Source organism: Tachyglossus aculeatus, chromosome 14 (assembly GCF_015852505.1).
Source record: "Tachyglossus aculeatus isolate mTacAcu1 chromosome 14, mTacAcu1.pri, whole genome shotgun sequence".
In the NCBI taxonomy this organism is placed as follows: Eukaryota; Metazoa; Chordata; class Mammalia; order Monotremata; family Tachyglossidae; genus Tachyglossus; species Tachyglossus aculeatus.
The window spans coordinates 214,018-239,022 of record NC_052079.1 but is presented as its reverse complement, the minus strand read 5'-3'; the positions used below and the strand labels follow the sequence as shown (position 1 = coordinate 239,022).

The window sequence follows — 25,005 nt, the reverse complement described above, 5'->3', positions numbered from 1 at the left end:
ATCCTGCAAACTTTCAGTTCTGTGCTGCCAAATGAAGATCTTCGGATGCATTCTAGACTGTGAGCCCACTGTTGGGTAGGGACCGTCTCTATATGTTGCCAACTTGTACTTCCCAAGCGCTTAGTACAGTGCTCCGCACACAGTAAGCGCTCAATAAAGACGATTGAATGAATGAATATAAAGTTTTCCTGTGCAGGCAGTATATTGCTTTGTCTTTCTGCCTGTTGAGTGTCAGTCCATGCGTTGGGCTGAGTGTGCACAGTGACTCACGGTCACCTGCGTATCTTGTGGAAAAACATCATTCACTGTAGCTGGGTACCGCTTCAATTGAGCAAGAGTTACAGGCCCCCCGAAAAGACCTTTGGAGCAATTCCTGGGAAATTCTGGGGCCCTTTTGGGGAGAGACGCAAGATGTGGCCACAGACATCTGGGTTCATAGTTGGCAGCCAGGAGCTTCTGGAGCCAGGAGCTGAGTGTACTCTAAAGCAGAGCTAGTTCCATTAGCCGGTTAATCAGTGTTTATTGAGCACTTACAGTGTGCAGTACACTGTACTAAGCACTTGGGAAAGTACAATACAATAGTTGGCAGATATAATCTCTGCTCACAAGGAGCTTACAGAAGCAGCGTGGTTTCGTGGCTTGGGAATCAGACAATGTGGGTTCTAGTCCTGGCTCCGCCACTTGTATGCTGTGTGACCTTGGGAGCCACTTCACTTCTCTGTGCCTCCGTTAGCTCATCTGTAAAATGGGGATTAAGACTGTGAGCCCCACATGGGACAACCTGATGACCTTGTACCTACCCCAGAGCTTAGACTGGTGCTTGGCATATAGTAAGCACTTAAATACCATAATTACTATTATTATCCTTATTAGTATTATTGTGGGGGGGGACAGACATTAAAAAGGATTAGGGGTAAGGCAAATAGAGCTGACATCACCGTCTTCTCTCTGCCCCCTTAAATGTCTTTCCATCCTTCATACAAGCTGCTGTTCCTTCTCACACTTCTAACTGTCCTTCCCATCTGCATCTCAATCCTCTGCCTTCCCACTATACTGCACTTTTCATTGTACTGTTCCAAGCACTTACTACAGTGCTGTGCTCATAGTAAATGCTCAACAAGCACCATTGATTTATTTTTTCATGTATCATGTTGTGTCGCTTAATCGGCATGGCCCATCACAAGTTTTTCTGGGTCACTAAGTTGTTTCAATCATGAGAAGCTGCAAAGCATTGCAGATGTATTTCTTGCTTGGTTGCAAGTCATTTTTTTTTAATCTCAGGGTCATTTCCATCCAACACATTTTGAGAGCATCGCCTTTCCTTACCAACACCCATGAAGACTGCCTCGTAGTGAGGAAATATTTGAACCTCTTTTTTTCACTGGGAACTCTTTCTTTGGTCCTTTGAAAAAACATTTCCATTACTTCTAAAATAGTCTTAAACTTCCTTAATCTCTGATCCATTCCACAGATCTCCTAGACACCAATCATTTCAAGTCAGGAAACTTACTAAAAGTGCTACTTGAAAAACCACGGACAACAATTGATACAGTAAAACATTTATGAAATTGGTGAATTCTCAAGTATTTTCATACAAATTCAGCCAATTCATACAAATATTTGTAGATAAGCAATAAGGTAATCAGTGTTTATAGAAGAGAAATGGAAAAATAATCTTTCGTGAAACCAAGCAAATGGCATTAATGATGTTATCACTGAAACTCTTGTACTTTATTAAAGCCAATGGAATTATTTTAATGTTTTCAGTAAAGTCAGAAAAGGATTTAAATCAGTTAAACTACTTAATCTGTAAAGACAGAGAAAACAAAATACTTAAGAGGATCTAGAAACACAAACTCTGTTGGAGTTCATGAAAGTTCTGCTTAAATAGAAGCCGCAGTCAAACCCATTAAAGGTAATGCTTAACAAGACTAATAATAGGAACAAAAATGAAGTGAAAGTATGCTTAATTTCTTTCAATATTTAAATGACAAAAATCCTTGAAACCAACTCATGGCATTATATGACACAGAAAAGAGAGTGTTCACTGTGTTTCTAAACAATGAAAAACTATGAATTAATCACTGACAGAATAGCAAAATAGTTAAAGAAATGTGTTCAAAAAAAGATAAGCTGCTTTGTAGTTTGGGGAGAAGATGTAGAGGTACATGGTTGCGAACTCTGATCGTGTTCAAATGGAAAAGAAAAACTAAAGTCATCCTTTCCACTTTCGAATTTAGGAGCTGAAGACTCCGTTGCAAATGGAAATGTAAATGCATCTTCTTCCAATTTCCCAAACAAGTTTCCTAAAGAAAATAAATATTTTAGATTAGAAATATTAAATTAAAATGTATTTTGAGTTGCAAATGCAATATTTGCTATCCAGTGAATTGAATATACTAGCAATTGTGACTATCATGACATTGAAAGAGTTCTACAATTTAAAAGTAATGATTTGAGAAACTTTAAATAGGGCAAATAGAATTATATTTTGATTTTCTGAGAATTATTTAAGAAGGGGAATATTTACATTCCAGAATGACTCAAAAGCCAGTCTACCAAATATTTCTGCCACTTTTATGTAGGTAAAATTCACTACATTAAGAACAGATTTCATTACATAATGCCAAGATTTCATTACATAATGCCAATATAAATATGTAGAAAGTTAATTGTGATTTATGTTTTGCACGAATGAAGGGGCTATTTCATTAACTTTAACCATATTAATTTATCATCTACTCTGTGCAGAGGATCACTTGAGTCAAATGCCAAGCGGCCCAGAGGCCTTAGTTAGCATTTCATGACCCTCTCTCTGTGTCTGAAACAGAGGCACTGCACCACTCTCATCAAGCATATATCCCACCATGACCGCCAGCAATGGGAGGGAAGAAAGATCCTATGAGGATCTGCACAGATTCAGGACAGCTGCATCAGTGTCTGACAGGCTCATTCTCGTGGAAGATTTCATTGATTTCAATGCTCATGTGGGCACTAATGCTGGAATGAGCAGAAAAATCACTAAAAAACACAGGATTGCTAAATTAAACCAACAGCCAGCTCACTGAACCAAAAGTCAGCTCGTAACGGAGATTTCTGCTGTTTGAATGAGAAAAAGACATCCACGATTCAAGCAGGATGAATGAAGTAGGAGGAAATTATGGCTGATATTTCGGTCTGACAAGGTAACCTAGAGAGCAATCACTCATTCAGTCATTCAGTTGTATTTATTGAGCTCTTACTGTGTGCAGAGCACTGTACTAAGTGCTTGGGAAAGTACACTACAGCAATAGACACAATCCCTGCCCACAACAAGCCTCATAGTCTAGAGTGGGGAGACAGACATCAATACAAGGAAACAGACATCAGTATGAATAAATAAAATTACAGATATATACATAAGTGCTGTGGGGTGGAGAGAAGGGGGAAGAGCAAAGGGAGTGAGTCAGGGTGATGCAGAAGGGAATGGGAGAAGAGGAAGAGTGGGGCTTAGTCTGGGAAGGCCTCTTGGAGGAAATGTGCCTTCAGTAAGGCTTTGAAGTGGAGCAGAGTCACTGTCTGGCAGATTTGAGGAAGGAGGGCATTCCAGGTCGGAGGTAGGATGTGGGTCAGGGGTCGTCAGCAAGACAGGTGAGGTCGAGGCACAGGGAGAAAGTCAGCACCAGAGGAGCGAAGTGTGCAGGCTGGGTTGTAGAAGGAGAGAAGGGAGGTGAAGTAGGAGGCAATGTGAGGGCGAGCTTTAAAGCCAATGGTGAGGATCATGCCACTGCTTCTCTGTATGGCCCTGAGTGTTGAACTGACCATCTGCTGCCAAGTTCAAAACTCTCACTTACGAGAAAGCCATTATATCCCAAAGTGACATCCACATTTCCCAGGCAAACAACTCAGCTAAAGAATGAAACACACAAAGAACTTCAGAGCAGCTCTTCAGGAGCAAAGAACCCTGCCTGTCCCTACAGATGTAGCCAAAGGTTGGGTGTCTCCAAGAGAAATTCTCTTCCCGGAAGCTTTACGCTGTGGGGGCTTTCCGAAGAAGCCACCAAGATTGGGTTGATGACACTGACTCTGAACTCCAAAAGCCACCTGTAGCCAGACACACGCTGTATAGTGCTGATGTCCCACATCCTGACCAAAGGCATGCTTCTCAAATCATATCAAGGAATACAGAACAAGCTAAATAAAAAGCCTGGATGACAAAGACTTAAACACCACCCTGAGGAATATATATGGACTCATACATATGACTGTAAAGTAGAGAGGGCTCTATACCCATCACAAAGACAGACTCTTACAGAGACAGGTACACTTCAGTAATTTCCTCAGCACATAGACGACTACCAAGAGTGACCTCTGACAAAGAACACTTAGCCTGCCAACATAGGAACCCAGGATTTTTGCTCCTATGCTTTATCAAGTCACCACTGCAGTCTGAGGAACAGCAAGTTCAGACAGCTGTTCCACAGTGACTGATCCCTACTGTAAATTCTGATCTATAGGCAAGCTCTCCATACCGGCCCTGCATCAGTTGTGGGTGGCAAGACAAACTCTCGTAAAATATTTGGTTGGATAACTACCTCTTCGACAGTGCCTCCCAAATGTATCCATATTACCTCAATGGCATTAAGGGGCCACATCTCCTTGGGCCATCTGCAACATTTCCTGGCCAGTCAAGCTTCCTAACCAGTTTGGGCATCGTGAGCCATCATTTAAGAGAAAATTCAGCACATTTAAATCCTTAATTTGGTATTCTTTCACACCTATTTTAAAATGTTTTCTATTTTTTCAAATAATTTAATTCGACTTGTATAAGTCAATATTCGATACATCAACAGGCAAAGTGGGGAAGTCTGCCCAGGGAAAGCATATTTTGGATTAGATTTTTTTCAGAGGAAATTCTCACTTTTGACCCAAATATGCCTGGGTCAAAAATTAACCCAGCACTAATTCCACATTTGCCGGGATAGTGATGAGCAGGCAATTTTTATTTCACTTAGTCATCCATCTGGCAATTAGCTTTATGTTCACCTTGCGGTTTAGTCCTTTTATTCTGTGTCCCCTCATCTCTATTCTACTCTAAAATTTCTCTTCTGCCTGAGAAAAGGCAAGGGTACCGGAATGCAGACTGAATTCTAAGTGAAAAAACCTCCTAACAGCCCTATTCTCATTAAAACAATGAACTGCAAAATAGGAACACAGATATATTCTACTTATTAAAAGGCTTACCGATATCTTTCTGTGATGAGCCCGGGTTAAAATTTTCAGCAGAATTATTCTCATCAAACTGAAAAATAATTTATATTTGCTTTGTTATGAACAAAATTGCATTCACATTTTGAGAGGAAGAAAAGATGCAATACTTGGCTTTCCCAGTAAAATCAAATTCAAATGGACAAGTGGAAAATCATTTAAGAAACCTGAGAAGAGCACTAAGCTCCAGTTAGTTCTTCCCTTCCCCTGCCCCAGCCCCGTGAATGGGTTGTTTGTGGCAGTAGGGTCAAAAGGCGTTAATCTCGGTCAAAGAATGCTCTCTTCAAAATCTCCATTCCCAGGTCAGTTCTGGAGTCTTGGGTGTGACAGCTGGGATACAGGACAGGATCAGGAAAACCCAGGGGCCCATCATCCGGGCTTCATTCTTTCTCCCTGCCCCAAGGAGGGCTTCCTGAATTCTGTTCAGACACCCAAGGCCCCAGGACCCGGCTGGCAGGTAGACTGTCAGGAAGTCCTCTGAGAGAAATGGAAAGTTCTGATGGAGCCCCAATCTGCTCCAGCAATGCATCAACCCACCCACAAAGTGGGACTGGATTGGAAGGGGCCCAGGAGCCATGCCCCAGGTTCTGCCTCTCTCTGGCTGGCTAACAATTCTGCTATCGTTAACCCCGTTAGGACCCCAGCAAATTCTGTGAATGTTGTTCAACCTACTGTTAAGTTTGCCTGCCCCATGGAGGCACAGCAATGTACAGTGAGCAGCTAGATGTGCGGATTGGAAGGGCTGCTGCCAATTTTTGTAACTCCACCTATCTGGAAAACTGAATTCATTCACTCAATCATATTTATGGAGCGCTTACTGTGTGCAAGAGCACTGTACTAAGCGCTTGGGAAGTACAAGTTGGCAACATATAGAGACGGTCCCTACCCAACAGCGGGATCACAGTCTAGAATCAGCTGTATCCCAGATTCAATCCATCAATCAATCAATCAGTGATATTTAGTGAATGCTTACTGTTGCAGAGAACTGTACTGACTGCTTGGGGAATCAATCAATCCATCGTATTTATTGAGCACTTACTGTGTGCAGAGCACTTTACTAAGCGCTTGGGAAGTACAGGTTGGCAACATATCGAGACGGTCCCTACCCAACAGTGGGCTCACAGTCTAGAATGGGCTCACAGTCTAGAAAGTACTAGAGTTGGAAGATATGATTCCTGCCCTCAAGAAGCTTCTGATCTACCCTCATCAATCCATTGGAATTGTGAAAAATAACCAGGCAGTGAGAACATGAGACCAAAAATCAAAGCTCACAATCACTGTACGCGAGTACCTGATTCGATGAGTGTCCTGTAAATAGAGCAGAATCAAAAAAACTGAATCCAGGTGACTGGGTGGCAGATGTCAGAAAGAAAGGAATTGTGGATGATTCTTCTTGATTTGGATCTTCAGAGTCTATATTTTGATCCCTGTTATGGTAAAAGAAGGAAACAGCATTATTTTCTTCCCCCGATGCAGAGGCTTCCACCATCTCTGCTGCCTGAGCAGAGGTGAGGGTGGAGCAGAGGTGAGCAGAATAAGGGTGAGGGGAGAGTGGGATGGGCTCGCAAATGAAGCAGCCCAGAGGCAGAGGGAAATCTTGGAAGTGTCAGCAGCCTTAGCGGCAACAGCAGCAGTCCTCAGTGTCATTCTTCAGTGTGACCAGAACCCTGGAAGGCACTTCCTTCCCTGCTGGAAAACTCAGAGCTCAGCCTCATCCCAGCCAGGCTTCTCTTGCCACCATCACTTCTTAGCACTAAGAGTTCCCGAGGTGGGCACGTGGGAAAAAAAGGTGGCCATCCAATTACCCCAAATTGTGGTGACATCACACACCTTCTTGGGAGTTAGAGCCAAGGTCATTGGTCCTACTGCCTGCCCGCTTGCCTAGATGTCAATGGACATATATGGGACTGATGGGATTCAGCAACCAGTTAATTTGTGGAAGTTTGGATCTGGGGCAGGCTTGGGGCTTACTAGAAGCCTCCATGGCAAGATTACATACATTCTCTTTGGACACAAAAACAGCTAGGAGCCATCTCAGCAGCTTCTATAAGTTAAACTCCTGCCCTGTTCTGAGGGTAGTTTGAGTATCCAGTCTCCCAGAGTCTTGTGAGCTTAGGTAAGCAGGCTTCGAGCCAAAACCATTGCCCACTTTTGTTTTAGTGTATTGAAACTTTAATCATCAATGGTTTTTAATAAGCATTTACTATGAGCACCACACTGAACTAAACTCTTGGGAGAGTACAACTGTGTGCACTTGCTAAGCAATTACTATTACTACTTTCGTCTTTGAGTTTTTTCACATCTTTGTTTAGTGAATTAGCTCAACTTTCCTAGGATATTCCCCAAAAAAGAGTTAAATGAAGCATGGGTTCTAATAGAAGATCCTGTAATGCATACTGATGCATCCCCAAGATCAAAAAAATTGAGAGATATAAATTATTTTAAAAGAGTGAAAAAACACAATTAATATTAACTGTGATATAAATTATTTTAAAAGAGTGAAAAAACACAATTATTATTAATTGTGATATTTGTCATGTGCTTACTATGTACCAAGCACTGCACTAAGCACTGGGGGAGATACAAGATAATCAGGTTAGACATAGTCTCTGCCCTACATGGGGCTCACAATCTATGCAGGAGGGAGGACAGGCATTTCACCCCCATTTTGCAGATAAGAAAACAGAGGCACAGAAAAGTTAAGTGACTTGCCCAAGGTCCTACAGCAGGCAAGTGGCAGAACCAGGATTAACACCCAGGTTCTCTGACTCCCAGGGCCATGGTTACATGATCAAATAGCAATGTGAATAAATACCAATAATAAAATACTTTGATTCTTTTATGTGTTAACATTTAAGTACTTAATTTTCAAAGTGTTATCTTTCACATCCTCTTCAGCAAACAGGCACCTTGTGCCTCCACATTAAAAATCTGTCACTAGCTACTGCTATCACTCAAAATACTCCAAAGGTTGTGGAGGTGAGAAAGAGAGGTGTTTAAACTCTGAAGTACTACCTCAGTATGAGTGAGCTGCAAGAAATACCAGCATTGAAATTTAGTAGTATTGCCATGATGAAAGAGTGTTCAAAAAACAGTGCTATAATGAGGGAATTTCTGTGTCCTAACAGGGGCACTCACCTTTTCAGGCCTTTAGGGGACTATTTCAGCCACTGCTGGCCAGGGGGATCCATCCAAAGCAACCTCACACAAGACAAGAGATGTGGCCCAATTTCCATGCAGTTAGCAAAGGAAACGGGACAGTAACATCTTTCCCTTGTTAAGGCCAGCAGAAGTTAAGGAAGGGAATGGGGGGCTAATTTCAGGCATTGGAAGCACTAAGGTTAGTGTTAACATTTATAGGATGGGGTATCTGTCAAGAAGAGGCAGATGAGGCTCGGTCCAGTTATGAAAACTTCTGAAGGAACTGATTGTGGTGCTAGTGGTTTGGCAGTGTCACTTGCACTCTCTCGTCCTTGCCTATCATGGTCCCATTGCGGCATAACCACATGTGCATTTATAACAGACAAAAAAAGCAAAGAGAAATAAAATCATACAATACAAATGGAAGTGTCATAGGAAGTTGTCCTTCCATTCCAGTAGATGCAGATATTCTCAAAAATTCAGTAGTTCTTCCAACCAAGGAGCTCTTGGGTTCACTTGGGAATTGTTCAGTACTTTTATATACTGCAACAGAATAATCTTCTTTTGACTCTCCAAAATTTTCTGCGCTGGTATCCTGTCAATGTCACAGTTTTTGGAAAACCCACTTAATTAGCACATATGAGAAAATGAATACAACAGAACTTGAAACTCTTAGAAAGGGAGTGTAATATACATCTGGCAACAAGTCAAATCAGAGTACTATTGGAATACTTGCCTAATAACTAGAAGATATTTATCTCAAGAATAGATCATTATAATGCACTTGGACAATGCCTATACTTTAGTAACATAATATATAAAAATGAGATTAATCTGAGAAATAAAAATGACTACTACTACTTATTCTAAGATACAATCCACAATGGATAGGTGTCCAGGTTCAAAGCTGACACACCTGAGCATAAGATTTGATCAGTGTGTTCTGAGTGTGACTGACAAGACTGAAGACCCCTCCCACTTTATAAGGATGCGATTTAATTATCCCGCCATCTGAAGTTACTGATAGTACTTAACTGACTATAATTTAAAAAACACTTAGCTTACATGGGAGATGCAAGTAGAATCATTTACCTTCCTCTCTGGGTTCTCATCTTGACATTCAGCATCTGCAAAGAAAATTGCTATTTTATCCTCACCTAATGTTTCAAAGGAGGGTTTGGAGTTGAAATCAGTTATCAGGGGCTGAAATCAGTATTCCAATCAAACTCAGGAGGACTTATGCTAATTCGTCTTCCCAGTGGCAGAGGAAGGATGAGCCTCCATGGTCTCTACTGATGCTCCCAGGAAATGCCCCGGGCATCACAGACCAACTGCCCCTACCCCTGCATGGCAGCAGGCACAGGGCACAGACAGGCACTGGCTCAAGCAGGGTAGTTTATTTCCCCATCCGTCCAGGGCAGTGCAGAAGAAGTAGCAAGCATGGCCCTCAGTTGACCAGAGGTTCTGCTTGCCCACTCCATTTTAGTGTATTCCTTTCTTTCCATGCCCCTGCCTCCTGATTCCTGATCATCCCTCCAAATGAACCATCATTTTGGATACTCCTCCCAGCTGCCTGTCATTGTCACCATTTCTCCACTGCCAAGTTGATTTACAGCAATAGGAAACTCTGCTTTAGGGGCGGTCCCATAGCGCCAAGTAATATGAGGCAGCTTTTGCTCATGAACACAGGCCCCTGGGCCTGAGACCATAGGAAAAGTGGACAGATCTGAAAAGTATCAGGCTACAAAGTGAAAATGAAAAATGAGTCCCCAAAACGAATAATGCACTTCTTGGTGACTAATGTTAACTAACATCAACTGCCTCAATGCTAAAACAAATGCTAAATGTGAAGAATCATGAAAATCTGACCAGCTGGTAAAAACATTTTCAGTTCTGTAGATTTTTTTCAAACTTACTTGCAAATTTTGCCTAGACAGTCTTTCACATAGATGAATTCTCTGTTGAGTTTCATGGCCTACAACTTGGTTATTTGGACACATTCTAATGGTGAGTTGTCATGCCTAATGACAACAAAAACAGTTTCCTGTGACTCGGGAGTCTACAAAAGCATAGCACTTTAACAAACTGTGCAATGCCTTTACTGAGGGCAACATAACTGCCAATATCTTTACAATATCTTTTGTTTTGCTTGATCTATCTTGAAATAAGATGTGTGTGAAATTTATGATTGAGTCAAGGGAATACAAAATTTAACCTAATTGAAAATGAACTGGAAGTCGGAATGAAATCTTGATTCTTAAAGACAATTTTAGGATTATAAAAGGAAAATCAGAAAAAGTTGCTTCTCAATTCCCCACCTCCTTGTAGGTATAATATGGAGGGCAAATACCTCTTTCTCCTTGGTCAAATGACTTCTTATAGTTTGATTGTTTCTGAGCAGTTGACTGTCTACAAATGTACAAAGACCACAAGTTATTTTTTGAGGAAATATAATCAGTCCTAAGATCAGAAATAAAATATTATCGTAATTTAAAAGGTTACCTGAACTGCAGCAATTTTTGCAAATTAACTGAAGCAGCAAGTTGGTCATATTTCGATTGCTTATTCACTGCAGAGTCATTACGTTCCTAAACCAAAGGGAATACTTAAACCTGACACATTAAATTTACTCCCGAAGAATCTCTGTGAATTGACAGATATACACACATGCCCAGTAACGTATTAAAGAAGGGAAAAGGATAGTCAAGGGGGTAGCCACAAAAAAGCCAGGAGGTAATCAGGAAGACTCTCTCCTTCTCCCACCTCCACTCCCTTTCCCACTCTGACTTCAGAAATCCAAATCCAGTCCTCCATCCCCTGTTCCTCTCTTCCTTGAAGGCTTTCTAGCTCCTGCTCTCCGCTGAAATACCTCCTTACCTTGCCTTCCAGGTTCCAAATTTGCTGGAAAGTGCCCTCTCTCCTTTTCTTTCAACATCTTCCAAACCTTCTTCCGTTGGTGACCACCTCCTTAATCCTTGAAGTTGTCTGATAAGAACTTCTAAGGATGTGTGTATATGTGTGGGTGTATGCGTGTGCGCAAGTGCTCACATCTGCATACTTTGTTGCATCTTGTACTTGTACTTCCCAAGTGGTTAGTACAGTGCTCTGCAACCAGTAAGCGCTCAATAAATATGATTGAATGAATGAATGAATCTGTGTGGTTGCATGTTTTGTGTATCTTTTTGGGTGGATGCGTGTCTGTCTCCATGTGCCTGTGTATCTCTGTGGGTATTAGTGTGTCTTTTGGGTGGGTCTGTCAGTGCCTCTGTCTGTATGAGTGAATCAATATAGGTAAAAATCTATGGGTGCCCTGAACAAGAAGGACTGTGACCTTCAGCTCTTCTAAGCCCCTACCCTCCCTCCATTCCCAAGCTAGGTCTCGGAAGAACTAGGAACCTTCTGGGTCAGGCTGTTGCAACAGGAGACCAATTTCTCAGGAGCAACCACACCAGTGCTGCATGGAGATATATGTTGTCCTTTCCTGTTCCAGTGGTTGCTCCTCCATCTGTACATCAAAAACTCAATCAATCGTATTTATTGAGCGCTTACTGTGTGCAGAGCACTGTACTAAGCGCTAAACTCCTTACTATCATCTTTAAAGCACTATCATCTTGCCCCCTCGCAATTTACCTCCCTGACTTCCCAACAGCCCTGCACGCTCACCTCTCACTCCACTAACACCAACCTACTAACTGTAACTCAATCTTGTCTCTCTGGCTACCAAACCCTTGCCCATGTCTTCCCTCTGGCCTGGAACTTCCTCCTCCTCCTCCATATCTGACAGGCCACAACTCTTCCCACCTTCAAAGTCTTATTAAAATCGTAACTCCTCCAAGAGGCCTTCCCTGATTTCCCCTATTCCCTCTTCTTTCTGTATTTTTTATGGTATTTAAGGGCTTATTTTGTGTCAAACACTGAAGTCCTGGGATAGATACCAGTTTATCAGGTTGGACACAGTACCTGTTCCACATGAGGCTCGCAATCTAAATTGGACGGAGAAAGGTTTAATTCCATTTTACGGATGAGGTAACTGAGGCACAGAGAAGTTAAGTGACGCCCAAGGGCACACATCAAGCAATTGGTAGAACCGGTATTAGAACCCAGATCCTCTGGCTCCAAGTCCAATGCTCTTTCCACTTGCTTTTTGTGTTGCCTTTGCACTTGGATTTGCACCCTTTAAGAACTTGATATTCAACCCACAGTACTTAAATACATATCTCTAATATTCTTTAATGTCTGTCCAGTAAGTTCCTTTTGGTCAGGGAACATGTCTACCAATTCTATTACATTGTATTCTTGCAAGCACTTTATATGGTGCCCTGCACACAAGTAAGCACTCAATAAATACAACTGATTGATTAATTCTACCTAATCCCTTTTATACACAGTTATAAAAACACTTAGTTTTTGCACCAAAATCAGCTTACAAATTACAAGATTCCTGTTACCATCCCAGACCTTTTCCTAATTTATTTAAAAGTCTGAACAACTTTGAATTAGTTCTCTGCTAAAAATTCAAATTGTATTAATTTAGACCCCATTAATTCTGAATTCAAGATAATGTCTCTAAGTATTACGCTCCTCTTTTTGCCTTTCTTCTCTGTCTACTGCTGCCAAGTGAAGGCTGGCTTTAATTAAAGAAGGAGCTGTTCAATCAACACCAGGGTTTATAAACCTTCCGTTATGCTTCAGAGAAGCAAGAAATATGCAAAAACAGATGGGAGTTGGTGAGAAGTGTTGGGTCACAGAGTCTCCGCTCATTTCCAGCTGTCCTGGGCAAATTCAAAGGGGCACTCAGAGAAACACAGACCAGTACAAACTCCAGAAAGCTACAACTAAGCTGAGCTCATCCATGCACTCACAGACCGTGGCACCTAATCTACTTTTTCACTAATTCAGATTTGACTTTCCTCATCCCCTTTGGTATGAATTAGTGCAATTTTATTGCATTTATGAGCCTCACCCCCATGTAGAGAAATTGACAACAGAGTTAATGCCTATCTGTCCCTCTACACTGTAACCTCCTTGTGGGCAGGGAACGTTGTCTACCAACCCTGTTTTGCTCTCCCAAGCACTTAGTACAGTGCTCTGCACACAGTGTTTAGTAAATGCCATCGATTGACTGATTGATAGGATGAGAGCATCAGCCGTGAAATAACATTTAAAAACTGGAATTATTTAAATACACTATCAAAGGAATCCACACAGGAGTTCAAAAACTTTAACTTCTTTCTTAGTGGCTATCATTTCATACTAGGAAAGAATGGATGCCTCCACCTATGGGTTTGTGAGCTTTTCTTTTGAGGCCTCTGATGAGCTTATCAGTTCTAACTCTCTGGGTCCCTATGTGTGTGTATGTGTCCAGGTGAACACACCTGTGAGCATGTTTACTTATTCCTGGATGATTTTCTGTGTTTCTCTGAGAGTTTCTCTGGTTTGCAGGCCCCTGAGTTGACCTGTGTGTGTGTCTCCATGTCATAGCTCTGTGGGTTTTCCCTCTGAATACTTCAGCTTTTGTGCCTCACCCTTTGTATATCAGTTGGCCTGTATTTGTGCCCATGTGTGCCCCACTGTGTACTCTTGTGGTACGTGTCTGAGGCAAATTTCCTTGACTAGCTATGCATTTCCCTGTGTCAGTGTGTAAACTTGTTTTCCTATATGTGTGCCAGAGCGTATTGTGTAAATTTCCCATGTAGGTGACTATGTGGTTTTCACTAAATCCTTACATTTCAGTATCTGTAGGTATGTCGATATGTATGTGTATGTATTGTATTTATGTCACTCTGTGTCAGTGTGGAAGTTGTATGCAATGTTTCCCTGTCTGTGTGTAAGCCACTGGGTGGACAAGGTGTATCTGTGAGGATCAGCATGAGTCCTTTTATTCTTTTCATTAATTTGGCAGAGTCAAGGGAGGATCTGCTTCCTGACAATGACTGCAGGTCACCTCTTTCCCCCCTGCTGCAACCTCATTGGTCAGATGAGCAGCAAAAGTGGATTTTTTTTCTTTTTGTCCTGAGAGGGCCATGTTGCTGGGTTTTAGCTGTTGATGCAGCTTTCCAGTATATTACTGCTGGCTCAGGCTCTGGGTCCCGAGCTTTGCAACAGAAACATCGCGCGTAGGAGTCCCCACAGTTCACATTTGCAAGAACTCTACAAGGAATTGCATTTAGCTCCTCTTGGGAGCTTTACAAAAAGAGAGCCTACCTTTCCTTCATTTTCCTCTTGGTTGGCGCTAATACTGGCCAATGATGAATTGCTCGAAGATCTTACTCTTCTTTTACCTAGGTTGTTTATCAATAAACCTCATTCAAATTATTTGCAGGGAGAAAGTCATATAACATGCCACATAATTAAAAACTAGCGAATTAAGCATCTAACTTTAAAATGAATCCTGAATTACCTGAAGATACAAAGGACCTAGATAGTATTGGAAAATGTTGTCTAATGGCTTGCTGTACTATAATAATTTAGCTTTATTAAAGTTAACTTCATTATAATTGACAATACGCCCAATTCTCTGCCCAGATACAGGATAAAGTGATCAAATGTTAAGGTGCCTTTTGACCCTAGCTGGCATCCTTGCTTTCCTGGGGTATAAGGAATCCAGTTCATGCAGCTACTCACTGGTTCCAGGACCAGGTTGGTAGAAGACCCAAAAGTAAATAAATCATTTTCATAAAAATAGCAACTTTACCTGGTTTTCTCAGTTCCAAAAAGGGCCTGAACCGTTTTTTAGGTCTCACTGATTTTAGAGAACCAAAAAGAGGAAACACTTTTCTTTTGCGCTGATATCTATGCCGACGCTCGAGTCCTTCCGAAATTCTAAAAACACGATTCAGATCAAATTATTAAATAGGAATTGAGAAAGGGAGGATTTCTTGAAATAACTAAAATTTAAAAGCAATTTCAGATGGTACTTTCTCCCTGTCCTAAAGCACATATTGAAATTACAAATAAATCTTCTTAAAACAATGGAACAAGAACTTAAGAATTTGAGGGGAAGCAAAATTAACAATAACAAGATATCCTTGAGTAAAAATTGCCACCTAAGGTATTATATTTAGGACAGAATTGGAGGCCTGGTGTGATTGGATTAACTGAGACAGGGTGAGGGAACACACACGATTAAGAGGCTGGGCAACAAGGATGTAAACTGTCCAGGATAATCAGGTGCTCTTGCCCTCTTAAATTACCTCACAATTTATATGCACCACACTGGGAGGACATACTACTTTGAAAACAAGACAAATCTCTTGTTCCTTTTACACCCTCCAAAACAATAACCTTCCTGATTAATTTTTAATCTCCCTTGCTCATATCCCCACCTGCCACTTCTGCACTTCTGGGCCACCTAAGTACTTTAAATACTCACAATCTCCCATAGCACTTATTTGCACTTTTACCTACCCTTCTACTTAAGCAGAAACTCATATACATATCTCCTTTTCCTTTTTCCTGCCATCTATAAATATTTTGGTGTTTGCCCTCCCCACAAGACTGCAAGACCCTTGAGGCCAGGGACCATTCTTACTAATTCTGCTTTAGTCTCAGTAGGCACACAATAACAATGATCGATCGATTGATTAAGTCTAACACTGGTGTTTCAGGAAGTGCTTTTGAGACTTCATGGAGGGCAGAGACGTGCCAGGCTGTAGGCTGGAACGGGATAGATTTTCAAACAGAGGAAAAATGAAGGTCCTGGGAATTTCAGAAGCACTAATGCAACTCTCTGAAAAGACATTTGAACTATCAACTGATCTGTAGCCCCTAGAAAAACATTAGGAAGAAGTAATTTTATCTGGGTAAAGAGCAAGTGTACCCAACTCATTGGATCATTCTAAGCTACTGTCAGACCACACAAAAAAGGAAGAAACAAACAAACACCGAGGCAGGATGGGGTAGGCTAGGGAGGCACGTGAACAGCAGGCAAAGGTCTGCAGGTCACAGATGACCAGAATCAGCAATGTAGCACCCTTATTACAAAAGCCAACATGGTCCTGGGATGTATCAATTGCAGCATAGCATGCAAGGCTGGGAAATGATCTTTCTGCTACAGCTGAACTGGTGTCAACCTTTCTTAAAATACTGTGTCCAGTGTGGGTCACTGCATTTTTAAAAACAATGAGGAGAGAATGAAAAGGATCTAGAGAAGTGCCACAAAATTAGTTACAAAATAAGGAAATGGGGCTGTTTAACCTAGAAAAAGCTAAAGAGCTGAGGGATATCTTAATAACTGTCTTTAGTGCAATACCAAGGGTCTTCACTGTGTGGGGGACCAGGGTGGAGATACTGACCAGCCACCCTACAGTTCCTCTGAGGGTTAAACAGAGAAAATATGTCTACATTAAAGCAGAAGATAACTCTTCATGACAAGCAGGGTGATAAAACACTGGAATAAGCAACCAGGAAAGACTGGCCATATACTTTGGATGGTTTCGTTATTCGTCTGCCTTAAAGCTGGGGCTATAAACTTGATAGTCTCTCAAAATTCCTTCCAGAAGTCAAAGACTATGAATTTTAGGACCCTAAACCACAGAACGAACACAGAATGAATCAGTGATGTGGCCCCCTTTCTATATTCAAACCCTCTCTCATCCATCATTTTCACCAGACAGCGCCTGTGTGAAACTGTTGGGGCTGTACCTTTGAAGGAGGGAATTTCAATAGATGTGACTAAAGGGCATTGTATGTATATGTCAAAGTTATGTGATGGTGTGCGAAAGAGGGTGATTGGCTATGAAAAATTATTTTTCCTTTTGAAGTACCAAATTTTTTGGGAATATCCAGGATTGGGTTGGTTTTAGAACAATATGCTTACCACTGTACAAACTGAAATGATTTGTAGCAATACAAGTATCATCTCTTATAAAATCAAATTTAACAGTCTGTACCTTGATTTAAATGTTTTTTTTTCTATTTTTTCTTCAAAATTTTCAACAGGCTTCTTAACTTCTGAAAATTGGACAACCTGTTTAAAGAAAAATTTTACCAAAAAAATAAATTCAAAGTAATTGTTTCTGGAAATTATTTTTGAGGAACCTAAAATCCCAACAGTTTTTCTTAATGAATAAATACAAAAAGGTGCATCTTATGTGAAATCATGTGATTGATTCTTGTAGGTCATATATTCAGCCTTACTATTTTCAGTGGATCTTTCAAAGGCTTTTGCTTAAACTGGGAAATATGACAATGATAATTTTTCCTTTTGCTCATCTCTACCAGCTGCTCCCAAGTGAAAAATAATAGAAAATAAAAGAACAATAAGGTAACCACTAGTAATTCCAATTCGTTAAACCAAAGATACCCTCAAAAGACTTAGCCCTCAATAAATCACCTGCCAGCTCAAATTGACAAATTGCCAAGTGAAAATCTGAGGTGGGGGTCTGCCTAGATCAGAGGACTCCAATGGAATGGATATGGTCTCCATCTGTAGACCCTCTAGGCTGGTAACTTGTGATAGGAAGAAGACACACCAACTGATTTTAAATAAGCTTTAATCAGAGGGAGTCAGAGGGTGCGGGTCTGTACTATGATGAGCCCACAGGGACTGCTCTGGTCCAAAAAAAATCTGGGAGAGTTTTCATCCCATGCTCAGAAGACACCTTGGCCCTGAGCCCCTTCGAGAGTTGAGATCTATTTCTGGCCAGAGTTAAGGGTCCAATTCACAAGACTGTTAGAAGGACTTGATCTCATCCCTCTGTATGTTTACCGGAGCTTGGAGAAAATCTCCCCACCACAGGTGCCACACCACTCTATTGGCCTAAATCCCTGAATAGGGGCAATATTTGGAGGGTTAGGTTGCAGCACAGAAGTTTCCATTTAGTCCCAAGGATTTCAAGGGAGTACAGGTAGACACTCAGCTCCCCTTCACATATCAGAGATACAAGTGGAAGCTGCACTGTGGCAACTTCAGCTCCGTGATGAGGCAGGGCCCAAAGTGGGAGGTGAGACAGGACATGTGCAGGTTTTCTTTTGGTGGGGTCAGGTCGAACGACAGTAGTAGAGTCGATGGTGGCAATGAGGATGGGTTCTATGCTTAGGCAGGAAGGTTCTGGTCAGTCAGCCTTGCCAACACCCCCACAGCAGGATAACTGATGGGTTCCCAATGGCCAAGGCCAGTTCTGCTCAAAATGCAGGACCCTACTTTATGTAGGGCATAAAACAGTTGCTCCTTTTCTTCTTTCCCTTCTGACCCGGTTGCAGACAACTGAAACTGGAGCTGGAACTCATCCAGCAATTCTGTTTTGGAACCCACAGAGAATTCCCAAGTGGGAGGTGAGAAAGTTATTCTATCCTCTCCACTTCCGGGTATGGGATTCAGGTCAAAACGTTATTTGTCTTGAATCACCTTTCACGGTTTCAGATCCATTGTCTCTCTGGCACTAAGAACACTGAGACTAGCAAGTGTTTTAACAGCAAATCTGGTTCTGCCAATGCCTGTTAGCATGTCTAGGTATGGATGCTTGTTCGTAAGCAAATACACTTGGGCAAAAGCCTATACAAAAAAATCAATGCAGTGCAGTACATACCTTTTTCAAAGAATGAAGTTTTGTTTCCATTTCCTCTGATTCTTTCTTCAGCAATACTGATTTCTGAGTAACGCTTGCAGCTTGTTTGAGGATGTCTTCTGTTTTATATCTCAAATTAGCACTTTCATGTTAAGGAATGACTATTAATATATTTATAAACTATTTAAAAATATCAAACATTACACCAAATTTTATTAGTAAGACATTCGCAACACCAAATATATCTCTGAAGACTTTACCAATATGTATATGCTTATAAGAAATCAGATTAAAATAGAATTTATGCAAATTAGACATGGTGTAAAACCTGTAATCATAAAAATCAAGAAACGAAATTTAAATCTGAATTAAATTTGAACTTTCCCTTTCGCAAGGCAAACTGTATTATCAAATGTATGTAAAAAAGCAATGTAAATAATATATGTCCTGATAACCTTTATGTAATTTTAAAAAATTATATCAAAGTTTAATCCAAAGCATTACTTTTTGATGGTTCTTCATTAAAAGCATGCATTACTGTCACATATTAAAAGTGACAGCCACCTATTTTTCTGATAAACACTCAGAAATTGTACATTATGGATACATCAGTAACGCCCAATGAGGAAGTGACCTAAAAGGTGCAGGCACTGAAAAATAAAATTACATTTTAGTCTGATTCATTGAGGAAATTCATCATCATCATAATAATATTATAATAGTGAAAGCAATATTTGTACCTAGAAGTTCCATAAGGGTGGTTTCCTTTAATTTAAATTGTTCAGTTTGTGACAGAACTCGATTATGGATGACTTCAAATTCTGCTTTTTTTATATAATATTCCTTTGCAAGCGTACGTTCTGAATACGTGGTTTGGTATTGCACAAAAACGGTTTTATGCTGACTCATATAATCATGATACATTTTTCTGAAAAAAAAATGAAATAACTGTTTATTCTATCAGTGCCATAAATGAGAGCAGAATAAAATTAAACATATTTCCTAAATTACATTTTACAATTCGACTAGAAATACCAAATTTCAGGCATGCGATGTTCTCTTACATAATCACTGGCCCAAATGCCATTCTTATGTACCTAAGGCCCTTGTCTTTCCTGGGTTTTTTCCCCTTGGAAATTCATCAGTGCTTATTACTAGAAGAACAATTGGTACAAGTTGGTGGGGACACAAATGTGATCTTTCTGGATAAGTAAGTTAGAAATAGAAATCTTAACCCTCCCCTGTTTCAAAGTAGGGGCAGACAAAAACATTCTACCCTTTCCCTTCCCTCAAGACCACTGTGGCTAGTAAAGAGTGGACCACTTTCTGTAAACCCAGGACTTTTCTAAAGTAATGGTGAAAGAAGTCTCCAAAAACAGTAATGGAAATTTAATATTGAAAAATTAAAACATAAGGATCTTTTCTATCACTAGGATGACTTGCCTGTTGATATTTGGGTACCTAAATTCTACTGTAAAAAATTATTACTGTATATGCCCATTGTTTATAAACTGTATTAATTGGTTCAAAGGCTGAAATCACTACTGTTTATCTTGTGATTCAGTATATTGAGTAGGGCTGCAGACTACACCTAAATCCATCCCCTTAAATCTGGGCTGATCCCTTGTACAACCTTGAATAAAGACTGGGGGTTTGATTTCTCATCAGAGTAGGTGTGGCTGCCTCTCCTCTCCTCCCCTTCCCCCTCAGTGTAAGACAGGGAGTGTTGGGAGAGTACCTGCAGAATCCACATTCTTGTAACCTCAATTTTCCCGAAGAACCCCCAAATCCTCACCATTAGCATGACACCCTAAGGGTTGAGAAACCCAGTAGTGACACCAAGGCATTCCTTGGGAATTTGCTGTCCAGAGTTTTAGTTTTCTGATGCTACTGACCAGCAATGATATGCTCCAAAAACAGATACCCTAAATTATGCATGGGCTTCTCTTTCCGAACACACAGAAATTCTATACTGACTTTTAACTTCTCAATGTACTATTAATACTGCTCTAATAATTATAATTTTCAAAATCGAATCGGTGCATGTACTTGTCCTTTTCAGTGGACTCCTGGTGATTCTGAAATTGTTCTTGCAAATAATTTTCATGCTTGTGAAGGACATCATATGTTGGCTTCCAGCTAGAGAATTAATTAAAATGTGTTATTAGCATGTAATACTGAACAAGCTAAAAGAGATATAGTATCACCAATAAAACCAATGGGCTTGGATCCCTTTTCCAGCAGAGAGGGCAACCCTGCACAACTGCATTCAGAAACAGGGTGTCCCACTCCTAAACAGGAAGAGTGGTTCTAGGCGTGCCATTTTCTCCAGAACTTGGCAAAAATGGAGCCTGAGTCCTTAGAGCTGCTGCCACAAGCATTCCAAAGGCTTTTGCCAACTACCACAAAGCTGGACCATGTCTTGCTCTGGCAGCTGAGACATTCTCTGGAGAGGCCAGAGGGAGGGTTCTCTCTGCCTCCAGTCTGGGAGAGTGCAACTGCCAGAGGGGAATGCTCCACTGAGGTTCCAGGAATCTCAAGAAAACAGTTCTAGCTGCCTCCCTTGTTGGAAATCCTTAAGAATAACCACTCAAATTTCAAAAGTTGCTTTCTGCCAAGTACCTACTTGATACAGCTGTCCTTGAAATGTTCCTTATGCTTCTGGTAGCTGACAATTTCATCATCACTTTTGTTTATATTTTCATGCAGTTTTACAATGCACTTTTGGCTTTCCAGAACTTTTGCAGCGCAAACTGAAAACAGAGTAGGTTTACTTCATTTGAAAAATACTTCTGATAGTTCCAAGAAATACTAAGCATTGCTGACTCAGAGACAACAATTACCTAGGTTGCAAAATGTCACTGGGGACAAGGAAGTCTAGGGCACAGCAATAATGCAGGCCCTAGGGAAGGGGAAAGTAGGTGGTAAAGGTGAAAATCTGTCTATCAGCTCCCGAAGATGTCCTGGGTGTCTAGCACTAATGTACATATCTATAATGTATTTTAATGTCTCTCTCCCCCTCTAGTCCATAAACTGCTGGTGGGAAGTGAATATGTCTACCCACTCTTTAATACTGTACTCTCCCAAGCACTTAGTATAGAGCTCGGCTTATAGTACATGCTCAATAAATATTGATTGATTGATTGTTTCTGGGACGCCACAGTTTCAAAATACTATTTTGGGCTCTCAGCATTCTGAATGGGTTTAGGATCCTAAGCAATGTTTCTGAAAACAGACAAGTTCCATGCAAGGGACCCACCCCTACTTTTACACACTTAGGCAGAACTAAAATATGTAACACCCAGCATCATATTTTACCTAGGGCCAACCAAAGCACACCATCCCCAGAAAGCATCATGGAACACAACCAAATATACACTCAGTTAAAAAAAGATACTTCACATCTAACTAAACTTACTTTGAGTTAACTGTATCATATCTTCCTTAACAGTTGAGTCTCGCTCATACTGGAAAACTGAAATGAAAATAGCCCTTTTCTGGTTACAGAGCATTGTCAAAATATATCAAAAAATGAGATAAAACGTTATCTTGATTTTTACTTTGGCAGTGCAACTTACCAAGTTCTAGCAGAAATCTGTTCAAATTAATGAACAGCATGTCACTCATTTTGAAGACTGTGTAAAGAGAAAACAGACTAATATTTACAAGAAAGAATATTCGAGGGTGATGAGTAGCAAAACATAATAGTGAGTATTTACATTATCCAAATTACTAAGACTAATTTTAAAATATATTTCCCTACACATATCATTTCTTTTCAAACAGGAAAGGGTTTAATTATTGTACTTGGTGACCTGTGTAGAAAAATTTATCTCCGCCCCTATTTACAGTTTCACAACAGTTAGGAGCATTCTACCAAGCAGCAAAAGCAATCAAAAAAATACAGGGGGAACTTTAAAAAATATATGTAACTCAGGAGCTATCATCAGGGCTGTCTTTTTCAATTCTGGTAAAAAAAAATCAATTTAAAATTTCAAACAATTAAGGTTTATATTAACCCTGATTTTTTGTGATTTATACTATAATATAGCATCCCTAAGGTTACTTTAATTTGGGACATGGAATTTTCCCGCATCAATCCAAAATTTCACGCCACCCTAATCTCGATTTTGGGATTGAGGCTTGAGTACTGGAAGGGGAATGCCACTCCCACAAGAAGTGAAAATTGAACCCGAAGTTCCATTTAATTAGGAAAACTGCAGACTCTCTACAGAATGAAGAGGAATTATTCAATGGCAAAAATATGTTGCCAACTTGTACTTCCCAAGCGCTTAGTACAGTGCTCTACACACAGTATGCGCTCAATAAATATGATTGATGATGATGATGATGATGATGAAGAGGAAATTAAGTGCCCCGGGGGGAAAATTATGAAGCGTTTACAAACGTCCAAGTCTTCTGAGATCACATTTCAAAATACACATCGATTCCACTGGCAGCGTGAGGGCAGTTTAAATTCCTCTGTGTGCCTTTTAGTGCATTTCTATTGCGTATTGTCAAGCACCTGGCAAGAGTAGGCGCCCCATAAATGATCAGTTTTGAAGGGATGGAGAAAAAGGAGGTATTAAGCACCTACTAAGGGCAGAGAAAAATCAAAGAGTCGGATGGCTTCCTTCAACGAATGTACCACCCAACCGAGAGGTTTACCACAGTGAAGGTTGAAGAAACAACTGAATTTGTCTTCAATTACATCGGTGGGGTAAAGGAGGGGGATCGGGGCTATTTTTTAACGGTTAGAAAGTGGGTTAAATGGGTAAAACGCCCCCAAACCCCGCCTTAAGTAGCTGTGGCGTTGGCCCCAACAACGGTGGGTGAACCCTAGTCCAGTGTTGGGCACACTCGCGCCCGTTGCCACGCGCCTCCCGCCTCAGGCCTCGCGCCCCTTGCCACGCGCCTCCCGCCTCAGGTCACGTGCCCTGTTTCCACGCGCCTCCCGCCTAAGGTCACGCGCCCCGTTTCCACGCGCCTCCCACCTCAGGCCTCGCACCCCTTGCCACGTGCCTCCCGCCTCAGGTCACGTGCCCTGTTTCCACACGCCACCCGCCTCAGATCACGTGCCCTGTTTCCACGCGCCTCCCGCCTCAGGTCACGCGCCCTGTTTCCACGCGCCTCCCGCCTCAGGCCTCGCGCCCCTTGCCACGCGTCTCCCGCCTCAGGTCACGTGCCCTGTTTCCACGCGCCTCCCGCCTCGGGTCACGCGCCCTGTTTCCACGCGCCTCCCGCCCCTTGCCACGCGCCTCCCGCCTGAGGTCACGTGCCCTGTTTCCACGCGCCTCCCGCCTCAGGTCACGTGCCGTTTCCACAAGCCTCCCGCCTCAGGCCTCGCGCCCCTTGCCACGCACCTCCCACCTGAGGTCACGTGCCCTGTTTCCACGCGCCTCCCGCCTCAGGCCTCGCGCCCCTTGCCACGCGCCTCCCGCCTCAGGTCACGTGTCCTGTTTCCACGCGCCTCCCACCTGAGGTCACGTGCCCTGTTTCCACGCGCCTCCCGCCTCAGGCCTCGCGCCCCTTCCCAAGCGCCTCCCGCCTCAGGTCACGTGCCCTGTTTCCACGCGCCTCCCGCCTCAGGTCACGCGCCCTGTTTCCACGCGCCTCAGGCCTCGCGCCCAGCCCTCCATCACCTTGCCCCCTCTTACCTCACCACCACCCCCCCCCACAGCACTTGTGTATATTGGTACATATTTATTACTCGATTTATTTTATCAATGATGGGTATATGGCTATAATTCTATTTATAGCCATCTATTTCATCATCATCATCAATCGTATTTATTGAGCGCTTACTGTACGCAGAGCACTGTACTAAGCGCTTGGGAAGTACAAGTTGGCAACATATCATCATCATCATCAATAGTATTTATTGAGCGCTTACTGTGTGCAGAGCACTGGACTAAGCGCTTGGGAAGTACAAGCTGGCAACATATCATCATCATCAATCGTATTTATTGAGCGCTTACTGTGTGCAGAGCACTGGACTAAGCGCTTGGGAAGTACAAGCTGGCAACATATCATCATCATCAGTCGTATTTATTGAGCGCTTACTGTGTGCAGAGCACTGGACTAAGCGCTTGGGAAGTACAAGTTGGCA

The 25,005-nt window shown here is 41.7% G+C and overlaps 1 protein-coding gene across 3 annotated transcripts; it reads right to left on the bottom strand.

Annotated features, from left to right (window-relative positions):
- Nucleotides 1-1,636: 1,636 nt before the first annotated feature.
- C14H14orf39 (chromosome 14 C14orf39 homolog) lies at nucleotides 1,637-23,741 on the bottom strand. Of its 3 annotated transcripts, none has more exons than XM_038756707.1 (18): nucleotides 23,490-23,741; nucleotides 22,475-22,531; nucleotides 22,315-22,371; nucleotides 21,523-21,649; nucleotides 20,946-21,035; nucleotides 19,637-19,824; nucleotides 19,504-19,546; nucleotides 18,918-19,038; nucleotides 17,280-17,356; nucleotides 15,083-15,210; nucleotides 14,593-14,669; nucleotides 10,891-10,976; nucleotides 10,739-10,797; nucleotides 9,454-9,515; nucleotides 8,802-8,983; nucleotides 6,539-6,674; nucleotides 5,224-5,281; nucleotides 1,637-2,306 (listed from the first exon to the last, which is right to left on the bottom strand). In XM_038756707.1, exons 2-18 carry the CDS (start codon nucleotides 22,521-22,523, stop codon nucleotides 2,119-2,121), a joined length of 1,728 nt encoding a protein of 575 aa, XP_038612635.1. In that variant the 5' UTR covers nucleotides 22,524-22,531; nucleotides 23,490-23,741; the 3' UTR covers nucleotides 1,637-2,118. The 3 variants fall into 3 exon arrangements, with proteins under 3 accessions (XP_038612635.1, XP_038612634.1, XP_038612636.1); XM_038756706.1 differs by having other exon boundaries at nucleotides 23,494-23,741; XM_038756708.1 differs by having other exon boundaries at nucleotides 9,481-9,515; nucleotides 23,494-23,740.
- Nucleotides 23,742-25,005: the final 1,264 nt, after the last annotated feature.

Excerpts from the sequence above, each read along its gene's own strand:
- C14H14orf39 (XM_038756707.1), bottom strand. The coding sequence starts at position 22,523 with ATGAGTGACATGCTGTTCATTAATTTGAACAGATTTCTGCTAGAACTT. Across the intron at positions 19,547-19,636 it reads CACCCTTATGGAACTTCTAG|TGCCTGCACCTTTTAGGTCA; the intron begins GTACAAATATTG and ends TTTATTTTTCAG. Across the intron at positions 5,282-6,538 it reads CAGGACACTCATCGAATCAG|TTTGATGAGAATAATTCTGC; the intron begins GTACTCGCGTAC and ends ATTATTTTTCAG.